Raw genomic sequence first — 12,178 nt, 5'->3', positions numbered from 1 at the left:
CCTAGCAAGTAGTGCAAGAGAAATTTCAAGCATTCTCATGTGTTCTACAGCTTATAGTTCCATTCATGAGGAAGCCACAGACAGACAAAGTTCTGCTGATTTTAAGGTGCACAAAGAAGCCTGAGAGATATTTCTAATTATAGTAGTGTGATAGACCATGGTGATAAATGGATCAGTAGCTGGTAGAATCCATTCTTAGTAATACCTCAAGTCCTCACAAAGCTTTATTCTGTTTTTCTCTCTTTAAAAAAATGCACATACAGGGTTCTTTTTTAAAGGGAATTTAGTAGAAATGAGATCTTGATGAACTATATGATGGAGCAGCTGTGGAATAGCTACTTCTGCAAATATGCTTTTTCCACTATATGTTTCCTTACCATGTTTGCCCTCTCTTCTTTCTTCTTGTTGTGTTGTGAAAACAGTTGGGTGCTTCTTCAACAAAGGGTTGGATATCTAGAAAAGCCTTTCCGTATCTCCTTGGAGTTTACTGCTAGTGGAAACAGGAGTGTAGCTGCTGTTGATTCATTTGCAATGAAAAATTGCAGCACAGGTAAATATGAATCTTTTTTCTCTTCTGTGTTGAGTCACTTTGAGAAGGGTGGCATAGAAGTCTAATTAATTAATTAATTAATTAATTTTGGATTATTTGATATTACTGGAAAAGGAGATATTTTTATGGCTTGGATTTTTGGCTTTAGAAATAACTGAGGTTATTTCCAGTGCCTATGTCCTAAACATAAAGCCAAGTACTTAATGTTATAACTGGAGAATTTGGAATAGTACCGTAATGTTACTCGAGCCACTTTGGTTTTGTTCTTGTTTTATTTATATGCAGTGTGCTTTATGACTGTATGGTAATATTACAGTAAGATTAATATTACAATATTACAATATTGATATAAATCATTGTTGAAAGGCAAAATAGTAATAACAGAAATAAACCATGTCCTGCCCCATGTTGATATAGATGCTGCAATTGTGAATAATAAAATGTTACTGTCTTGTTTCTTCAAGTTTCTGAAATAACTCCCATCTATACTCTTTTAATACTAAACATTTTAGTTCTATCATGAAGACTTTGAAATTCTCAATTTCAGCATACAAATATTTTTGACACTGGATTCTTTTCTTATATGCAATACGACACTGACTCTTGTTAAGCGACCATGTTTTATGTCTCCTCTCTTATTGTCTGTACTTTGAGGATTTGAAGAATTCCTGTAGTGATCTGCTTTAAATCCAAGACTCCCCAGTCCATGTTGAGAGTACAATTAAGGCAATTTCCCCCTTTTGTATTATCAAGAGGTGTTGTGTTTTCACATCTACACTTTCCAACCCAGCATGGTTATACTTGTTACTATTTATGTTTGACTCATCTAGAGAGTACAAGATGATGAAAATCTCAGATTCAAAATTACAAAACATATTAACAGAGAATTCGATCTAATAACTAACTGTAGACTAAGATTTTGTCTATATGTACAACAGTACAGAGTTTGGAAGTATCTGTAAACCTCACATTCTATCACCTGGTGATGATAATTGTGAAAGGGAAGAGGTCTGACAATACAGTGTTTCCTTGACTCCTCTACTTTTATAGCTTTTCCCTCTCCAACTCCTCTAATTCCTTTTGATTTGATCAAGTTGATTTGGGCTGACTTAGATTAGGCAACCCTAGAAAGATGGAGATAGAGAGAGATATTTCTGGAAGTAGAGAGATAAAATCCTCTCTTTATGTCACACAATTGAGGAGAGAAAATGTGAAAATGGACAGCAAACAAGAGTTGTCAGTTTTAAGAGCTTCCAAGAGCATTGTTCAATATCTTCCTCATTCTGATACCTATTGCATATGCCCACTTTCATTCTTCTTTCTGTTCGCCAGATCTCTAATATTTTGTATTGTATTGTTCTAGCAGCGAGCACAGCTTTAACCCAGCTAGAAATTATATTTTCCCTTTCCTCATGACTGCCTTCAAAATAGCATTGCTTACTCAAGGTTACTACTGAGGTATACTGCAATTGGTAACAACAACAAGCTTTTAGTTGCAATGGCACTTTATCATCAGGATGCCATCTTGCGTTAAAATCCTGAACTTTTTTCTTTGTTTTGAAGGTTCTTCAATAGTTCATGATTTCAACCATTTACCACAGAATTCTTTCCCCATTCCATTCTGGTAATTTCTCCACTTATAACTTAGTGTCTCACAACGCTTCCTGTGCCAAAATAAACATGATGAAGCCAGGTTTCATAACACTTTAATGATGTGGGGCCTCAATTTTAGAAAGCTTTTATGAAAATGTCTAGAGCACTGTATCTCAGCCTGGATAACTTTAAGATAAATGGACTTCTACTCCCAGAATTCCTCAGCCAGCATGAGAATGAAAATTGAAGTCAACATGTCTTGAAGTTGCTAATATTGGGGGGGGGGGGGACTGGTCTAGGAATGCACATTATTGAATTTAGTTGCTTATATTTTTTGCTCACTGAGGAGAGGAGAACCAATGCATGTGATGGGGAACTTATGGCATGAGTGCCACAGGTGGCACACAGAGCCATATCTGCTAGTACATGAACTGTTGCCCTAGCTCAGTTCCAATGTGCATGCGCATGCCGGCCAGCTGATTTTTGCTTCACATGGAGGCATTTTCGGCCTCCAATGGGGGGGGGGAGGGCATTTTCATCTTCCCCAGGCTCCAGGAAAGCCTCTGGAGCCTGGGGAGGGTGAAATTGGGCCTATTTGGCTCACCGGAAATCAGGAAATGGGGGAGCGGAGTTGTGCATGAGTTACCTAAAATCTATTGCAGCACACCCAGTAAGATAGAAATGTAAATGTAAAATCCTGAGCAAATAAATAACACATAAAAGTCTCCCAAAAGGTTCCATTCAATATAATCTTATTTGGGGAGCATGCACTGTTACATTCTACTGAAAATCCTATCTTGAAAAGAATAAAGATGGAAATGTGATTATTTCTGAGCTGAGCTAGTGTCTCGTAGGATTTTACTGTGATCTAATGGCTTTTTGTTAGGTTGATCAGAAGTCCATAAAATCCCTTTTAAAACTATCCTGAACTTTTGCTTATGAATTATCATTACAGACATGAATCTAATCTCTTCTGTTGAAACAAATCTTTCCTAGCTAGGGAATTTCAGTGTAACTTACATTCTGCAGTGTTGTCACAATGTTTGGCTGGGACAAAAATACAAAATGGCGAACAAAACATACTGTCTTCATTATTGGGGAAAGGGGGCAGGATCTCCATCAGAATATTTCAAAAATATGGAGTGAGGTTCAGGTAAAAACTAATATTGTATGATCCAAGGGGACCATTGATTTGCTATGGTCCTCCAGTGTTGATATACATAGCAAATAAGAAACAGACTCTGTTTGATGTTTAAGAGATTAAAGTGAGACATTTGTTGAATTATATGTGAATTTCATACCCGGAATAATTGCATTTTGGAGTTCTTACGTTCCGCTGGGTCTTTCAGCTGCTGAGAAAAATGGGTATCAAATGGAAAGTTTTGCTTTTCTCCAATATAAAGGTTCTGCTGAAAATAGTATAATTTTGGTATATTTTAATTAAAGTGGATATGGAGTGTAATGAATTCTCAATAGGTGGCAGTATGGCTAAACTTGCAAAAACTAAGCAGGGCTGAAAATCCCTATTCAATAGGAGGTCAGTATTCAATAGGAGACAACCAGGAAATTCTATTATCTGTAGGCTAGAGGGAGAAATCAGTAAAATATCCCAGAAGAAGAAAATGACAAATGTGAAGAAGACAGTGTCAAAGAATCCTTTGTTGCCAAAGGAAATATGTCTTTATAATCACCAGGACTAAATATGTTCTTGTTATCACCAAAACTAAAGGCCAGCTGTCTTTTCAGTATGAATTTTCAGGCTTGCAAGAACGTTGACAAACAGAATGAACATTGACAAAATGGATGCAAATTCCAAGAACTCCTAGCTGTCTTTTGCTTTAATTCATTAACTGCTCTTCATTTTCTGTTTAAAAATATGTTTTCATTCTTTTCCACATGGAAGCAATGTTCTGGTACAAGGAATTGTACCACTAATAAGCAACCCCAGAACAAAGAATTTATTAACCACTTTTCTACCCCTGAAATCCGTAACTGGTTTTATTAATATCCAGCCAATAATTTTAATTTGTTCATTCACAACTGCAGTAATTGCTACAGCAATATTTAGTAATTGATGGCAATTTCTAATAATAAAAGCTGAGTTCATTTCCTGAGAAATGTATTGACTTAGTAATGGCATGTAATGGTTTTCATAGAAATACTTTCTTTTATTTTGAGTAATTTACTGAAACATTCTATTCTCCCTCAAACACTCCAATCCTAATTAAAATAAAGTGCTTAATAGTAACCAGCTAAATGATGAACAATTGATTTTCTTCAACCCCAGCCAATTGGACATAGCAAAGTGGGGGTGGCATCTTTTCTTTGAATAGATTTTTAGATGAGTTTTTTTAACCCTGCCCTTATTATTTTTATAATTAACTTAAACCAGTGAGCATACCAATTATTCATTCTTCCTCCTATTTTCCCTACAACAACAATCCTGCGAGGTGGCTTTCATGCCTAAAGTGAGACTAAGAATAGGAGAAAAAGCCTATCTATAAAATGTGTGTGGCACTTATATGGAATATCTTCTCAGAAAATCGTCCTTTCCTCCTTTTCTGAAGGTTCCTGTCACTCCCACTGTAGCATAAAGACACCTTCCTAACTAAATATTCCTTAAGTATAGTTAGAAATATTACAATGCCTCTATATCATTTACACCTCATTAGAAAGGCAGATACAGTGGTACCTCATCATACAAACCCCTCGCCATACAAACAACCCGAGATACGAACCTGGGGTTCGGAAATTTTTTGCCTCTTCTTACAAACTTTTTCCATCTTACGAACCCACCACCGCTGCAAAGAAGCCCTGCTGCCTGGTTGTTGTCTTTTTGAAACAGCCGGGGGGCTTCTCAGCATCCTCCTGAACCCGAACGGCAAACTCGAACTTCTGGGTTTGGCGTTCGGGAGGCCGGCGAGAAGCCCCCCGGCTGTTTAAAAAGATGACAGCCAGGAGGCGGTGCTTCTTGGCAGCCTCCCGAATGCTGAACCCGGAAGTTCGGCAAAAGTTCGGGTTCGGGTGGCCGCTGAGAAGCCCCACCGCATGGCTGTCACCTTTTTGAACAGCCGGGAGGCTTCTCAGCATCCTCCTGAACCTGAACGCCAAACCTGAACTTCCGGGTTTGGCGTTCGGGAGGCCGCCAAGAAGCCCCCCAGCTGTTTAAAAAGATGACAGCCAGGAGGCGGTGCTTCTTGGCAGCCTCCCGAATGCTGAACCCAGAAGTTCGGCAAAAGTTCGGGTTCGGGTGGCCGCTGAGAAGCCCCGCCATCTGGCTGTCACCTTTTGAAACAGCCAGGGGGCTTCTCAGCGTACTCCTGAACCCAAACGCCAAACCCGAACTTCCGGGTTCGGCATTGGGAGAACGCTGAGAAGCGCCCGGCTGTTTCAAAAGATGACAGCCGGGCGGCGGCGGTTTTTTGTGGGGGGGGTTTCGTTGCATGCATTAATTCATTTTACATTGTTTCCTATGAGAAACAATGTTTTGTCTTACGAACTTTTCGCCTTATGAACCTCCCCCGGGAACCAATTAGGTTTGTAAGACGAGGTATAACTGTACATCTATCTATCCATCCATCCATCCATCCATCCATCCATCCATCCATCCATCCATCTATCTATTAGAATTTGTCAAACAAAAACTAGAATAAGAATAAAATAATAAAATAAAATACAGGGACAGTAAGCACGTTAGTGCACTTATGCACCCCCCCTTCACTAACCACTTAATTACAATGGTGGGTTTTACCTTACCTCACTGCCGGTTTGCTTTCTCCCACGCTATGTGGATGTGCCTTGTGCCCATTGCTGAAAAATAAAGTACAGGAGTGGGTTCTAACTTACGTCACTTCCGGTTCACTTCCTCCCATGCTGCGTGAGTGTGCCGGGTGGGTGTGCCATGTGGGTGCGCCTAGTGGACAGTGCTGAAAAAAAAATTTAAAGCCAAAAACAAGATGGCAATTACATGCACAGTGCCAGTAACTCAGCTTCTGCACACGCTCAGAAGAAGAAAAAAATCAGAAAAAAAATTAAAATAAATAAAAATAAGATGTGGCGCCCACAGCCTGCACCAACCAAATTGGTTCAGTGACATTATCATGACATCAACAGCAGGTTGCTACCGGTTTGGGTGAACCGATTCAAACTGAGGGGAACCCACCCCTGCTTAAGTATGATATAAGTCAATTTGTGACTAATACTGTGAAAATTTGTAGCTGAGCATTCCAGATTTTGACATCTTATTGAAAATGGAGCTCGGAGGGCCACATGAGGCCCTTGCAAGCTCCATTTTTACTGGCAGAGGCACCACTGACCATGCCTTTGCTGTTTCCAGGGTGGCCATCGGGCCAGATCTAAACAACCCACATGCTGGATCTGGCTCCTGGGCCTTGAGTTTGACACTTCTGATTTAGTTGTTCCAGTTTTTTAAAAAACCTCTTTTCTCATTTTGTGACACAAATCTTGTTGTACAAGCCTTCTATGGTGCCTGATCATCCCTGATGGTGGTGAGCTATTTAAGGAGTGAGCCTTTAACTCTGCCTTAATTCTTGCTGGCCATTCAAAGCAGAATGGTCTGACCACTCCCATCTGGTCACTGTTTAGCAATGGAATAGCACTTAGAATTATATACTGCTTCTTTTCCACTATTGCGCAAATACAATTTTTGCTGCTGTCAACACAAATAGTATTAAATATACATTCCCTTTATTGTATTTTTCTGGTATTGTGCTTAATAAAAATAATTTGGGTTTGTGGTATATGTGCTGTCTTAACATTTTTTCCAACCATGTATGTATTTTTGTCCAAAGAGCTGGCCAGGATTGAACGGCCAGCAATGAGCAGAATTAGCCTGCAGTACTGCATTCTAACCACTATGCCACCATGACCCCTTTTACCCATTTAGCTTGTGCTGATTTATTCCAACAGGAATAAATCATCCTGGATTCAAAATAGATAAATAAATGTTACCTTTAAAAATGGAAAATAATACTTGTTAAAAGTAATCCTTATAGAGGTCACAGTGAGAGAAGGAATTTATATCTCTTTTCTTCAGACAAAAACAATATTAAGGAACTGGAAAGGAAAGAGAAGTAATGTGTGTATAATTGATCTACCTTTTTTCACATCACAGATTTAAACGTAATCTCTTTTTCAGGCTTAAAAGCCTGGCTACAGTTTGAAAAAGACCTGGTGCAACTCAATTTCACCTTTTTATATTGCACAGGAAAAGGAAAGGGAGAAATAAAAAAATAGGCTCTCCTACACAGAATAGAATAGAATAGAATAGAATAGAATTGAATTCTTTATTTGCCAAGTGTGATTGGACACACAAGGAATTTGTCATTGGTGCAAATGCTCTCAGTGTACATAAAAGAAAAGATACATTTGTCAAGAATCATGAGGTACAACACTTAACGATGGTCATAGAGTACGAATAAGCAATCAGGGAACAATAAATATTAATATAAATGGTAAAGATACAAGCAACAACTTAGAGTCATACAGTCATAGGTTGGAGGAGATGGGTGATAGGTAAATGAGAAGACTAATAGTAATAAGTAATGCAGCCTTAGTGAACAGTTTGACTGTGGTGAGGGAATTATTTGTTTAGCAGAGTGACGACATTTTGGAAAAAAACTGTTTGTGTGTCTAGATGTCTTGGTGTGCAGTGCTCTATGTCATGTTGAGGATAGGAATTGAAATAATTTATGTCCAGGATGGGAGGGTAAGGTTAGATAAGGCAGGAGCATTTTCTGGTACTTCAAGTCTGGTGGCCCTGATAGGAAAATTTGGAAGGCGTGGAAAGGGGGGAAACTAACATCCACCAAAAAAACCAATGCAGTATCTTCAACATGTTTTGTTTGAGTGTCTTCGAAAGGAGCCTGACTATGCTGGGCTGGTGCAAAAGACATAAAGGCAATGATTAAGTGCTCTTTTCTGACCAGCTGTGAAAACACATCTCCCTTTCAGTTCTATCCAGCGAAGGGCTACCAAAATCTTTACTATCACTCTGTGGGTGTGGCTTATGCAAGATGCCCTTCATTTTCTTTCAACATCTTTCAATGCAAATTGGGTACTCGGGGGTGGAGCTCCATTTTCGCTACCTCACTGCGCCCGCCCGCCTGCCCTCGTCCAGGCGGAAGTCCACCCCTGTTTCTATCTCCTCTTAATAGGAATTGGTTGGTGTTATTTGTGCTAGCTGGCAATGTTCAGGAGGAGGGCAGATGAATCCAAGACTACCTACCAAGCACTTTTCTTGAACTTGTCCCAGCCTTGGCCTTGTTCCTGAGGCAGAATAGGATGGAGTTCAAAGCCACCATTTTCTGCTTCCTCACAGAGGCATTTTAGGACAGTTGTGAGGAAGAGATTGAGAGGAAAGGAAACTCTTAGCTTCATAAGTTCAAGTTAATAAATGTTGCTGGAAGGCTGCATTGTGGAAATGCTATTTTATAGAGTCAGCACTGAAGTCCTTTGACAGCAATGCTCTTAAATGTAATTTTGCTTTTTTTAAGTAGCTGCAAGCAACCAAAGCCATTTCTAGCTTTTAGGCTAGCATTTGAAGAGATAGCACCAAGAAGCCTATTGCCTAACAGTCATCATTTCACACTCCATGCAATGCAGCGTGACTTCCGCACAGTATGTCATGGTATGGGGAGCACCTTAGCTAAAACGATTATAGCTCAGGCAAAGTACTTAAAGGCAAGGAACACAGCAGCCAGGCTGGGAACTTTAGCCAACTTTTACAACCTGCCATCCTCCAGAAGAACACCAGTTTAGAAAAATGGGAATTATCCATAGCATTTCAAGTAAAAATGCTTTAGGCAGATTTGGATAAGGACAACCAAAGGTAGAGCATTGTATCAGAAAAAGTCACATGAAATATATAGAATAGATTTTTTTTTAAAAAATGTCCAGGTTTGATTGGACACACCAGGAATAGAATAGAGTATAGTAGAGTATAGTATAGTTATAGTTATAATTTATTAGATTTGTATGCCGCCCCTCTCCGAAGACTCGGGGCGACTAGTATAGTTGAGTAGAGTAGAGTAGAGTAGAGTAGAAATCTTTATTGGCGAAGCGTGATTGGACACACAAGGAATTTGTCTTTGGTGCGTATGCTCTCAGTGTATATAAAAGAAAAGATACATTTGTCAAGAATCATGAGGGACAACAATTAACGATCGTCATAGGGGTTAAATAAGCAATGAAGAAACAATATTAATAAAATCGTAAGGATACAAGCAACAAGTTACAGTCATACAGTCATAAATAGGAGGAAATGGGTGATAGGAATGATGAAAAAAAGACTAATAGTAATAGTAGTGCAAACTTAGTAAATAGTTTGACAGTGTTGAGGGAATTACTTGTTTAGGGAAAAAACTTTTCTTGTGTCTAGTTGACTTGGTGTGCAGTGCTCTGTAGCGACATTTTGTATCACATGAGTCTTTCTTACAGGAGACTACTGTAAGAAACATAATTTTTCATTCATAAAACTCCATGCATAACTCAATTCTTATTATTGATGTACTCTAGAATAATACAGGTAGTCCTTGACTTCCGACCACAATGAAGCAAAAAAAAAAATGTTGCTAAGTAAGACAATTAGGTGAATTTTACCCCATTTTATGACCTGCCACCCCGTCCTCAGAGAGGGGTGGCATACAAATCTAATAGATTATTATTATTATTTATTATTATTTATTACCACAGTTGTTAAGTGAATTTGGCTTCCCCATTGATTTTACTTGTCAGAAGGTTGCAAAATGGGATCACGTGACCCCCAAGACAGGGTAGCTGTCATAAATATAACCCAGTTGTCAAAAATCTGAATTTTGATCAGGTGAGCACAATCATAAGTGTTAAAAAGGGTCATGGATCACTTTTTTCACTGTCATAACTTTGAATAGTCACTAACTAAATTATTGTATCTATATATAGAGTCTAAAGCAGTGATTTCCCTGGGTGCCCAAAGAGCATGTGTGTGCGCTATCATGCATGCGTGAGTGCCCACATCCATAATTCAATGCTTGGGGAGGGCAAAAACAGCTTCCCCTGCCCCCAGAGGTCCTCTGGAGGCCAGAAACAGCCTATTCCCAACTTCTGGTGGGCCCAGTAGGCTCATGCTTTGCCCTTCCCTAGATCCAAAGGCTTCCCTGCAGTTCGGGGGATGGTAAAAACACCCTCCACCATCCCCGCGGAGGCTCTCTGGAAGCCAAAAACGTCCTCCCAGAGCCTCTGTGTGAGCCAAAAATCAGCTGGCCAGCACACACATGCACATTGCAGCTTAGCTAGGGCAACAGCTCGTGTGCCAGCAGATATGGCTCCATGTAACACCTGTGGCCACCCATGCCATAGGTTCGCCATTATTGGTCTATAGGATCTATCTATAAACTATCTATATAGAAACTCTTACATTGCAGCCTTAAGCTCAGGACTATTTAACTCTCAGTCTATAATTTATCTACTGTTTTTAGATCTAGACATATACCATTATTAAGACATGATGGTGGTCCCTAATAGTCTATTTTGTGGGAGGAGAGGTTTGCTAATTCCTGATGGCCAAAAAAAAGCCATCTAAGGGACTATCTATGTGTGTTTTTTAAAAGGGAATTATCATTAGGCATGCTTATGTTACACCAGTGAACAGATTAAATTCAGTGCTGTTGAAAATCAAAATATCAACGACCTACAGTGTGTAGTAGATACAGTATATTTTTCTATTCCTACGTTGCCTCAGTTGGAAACTGAAAGTGGTCAGAGCTATTTTTTTAATGATTGCATATGATTTTCAATTTGTGCTTGCCCTTAAATGTAAGCCTATCCTAATTGGAAGGCCTTTGATTTAGTAAGGAAAAGTCAAAGTCCCTTATCGTCTTTCCCAACTCCAAATTTATTTTTATTACCATTAATTGTGGCCATTTAGTTTCAGCGACATTTTAACTGTGTGGATCTACTGAATTGATAGAGAATGATTCTTCACTGAGAAAGAGACTAGTTCAAATCCCAAATGCAGTTTCACATTAATGAGAGAATTATGCAAATCGGTCAATTTGGAGACAGATTATAGTTTGGTTTCATAATTTTCTTTTTAAAAAAGATTCTGGAAATATTAGTTTTAACTTGATACTACCCTGAGAATGAAATCTCAATCCCGAAAGTCAGCTCATGCGAAAGGTGTGTCCAATGTATTTTAGTATTCCTATCTGGGAATAGTGAATTTAGGCTGAATTCAATACTTGTTCCTATAGCTGGAGGCAAACACTGGTTCTCTCAGCATTGTGTGAATTTATTTCTTTGTTTGTTTGTTTGTTTGTTTGTTTGTTTGTTTATTTATTTGATTGATTGATTGATTGATTGATTGATTGATTTGTATGCCGCCCCTCTCCGGAGACTCGGGGCGGCTAACACCAATAATAAAACAGCATATAATAATAATCCAATACGAAAAACAGTTAAAAACCCATTATTATAAAAACCAAACATATATACAGACATACCATGCATAAAATTGTAAAGGCCTAGGGGGAAAGAGTATCTCAATTCCCCCATGCCTGGTGGCAGAGGTGGGTTTTAAGTAGCTTATGAAAGGCAAGGAGGGTGGGGGCAATTCTAATCTCTGGGGGGAGTTGGTTCCAGAGGGCTGGGGCCGCCACAGAGAAGGCATTGTTTAGTTGACAGGACCGCCAAGCAGCATTGTTTAGTTGACAGGACCCGGAGAAGACCTACTCTGTGGGACCTAACTGGTCACTTTTGTGAAATGGTACCTCTTGCAGCTTTCTATCACTGAATCCACTTGCATCTCTTTGCAGTAAAGTCCCATTCATTTAGGACTGCATTGTTAATAACTAACTCTCTGTCAAACATTACTTTAAATAAAATCAAGGCAGGGCTATTTTGAGTTTCTCTCTCACCCTTCCCTCTTTCTTGGGACTGGGTAATCCTCAAGTCCCTCCTTTCATTCTTCACTAAGGTCATCTTTTAAATCATTTATATTCTGCCATGCAGAAACTTTTGTTTATGTCAACAGTTTTC

At 39.2% G+C, this 12,178-nt stretch overlaps 1 protein-coding gene across 1 annotated transcript in view; it reads left to right on the top strand.

Annotated features, from left to right (window-relative positions):
• LOC139153593 (ALK tyrosine kinase receptor-like) overlaps positions 1-12,178 on the top strand; it is a 348,525-nt gene that overhangs the window by 223,641 nt on the left and 112,706 nt on the right. The window contains exon 3 of the mRNA XM_070727773.1: positions 423-550. Coding sequence (XP_070583874.1) covers positions 423-550 — 128 coding nt within the window. The remainder of the gene's footprint in view (positions 1-422; positions 551-12,178) is intronic.

The sequence above is a fragment of the Erythrolamprus reginae genome, chromosome 1 (genome assembly GCF_031021105.1).
Source record: "Erythrolamprus reginae isolate rEryReg1 chromosome 1, rEryReg1.hap1, whole genome shotgun sequence".
NCBI lineage: Eukaryota > Metazoa > Chordata > Lepidosauria > Squamata > Dipsadidae > Erythrolamprus > Erythrolamprus reginae.
This window is presented reverse-complemented; position numbering and strand designations above follow the sequence as displayed.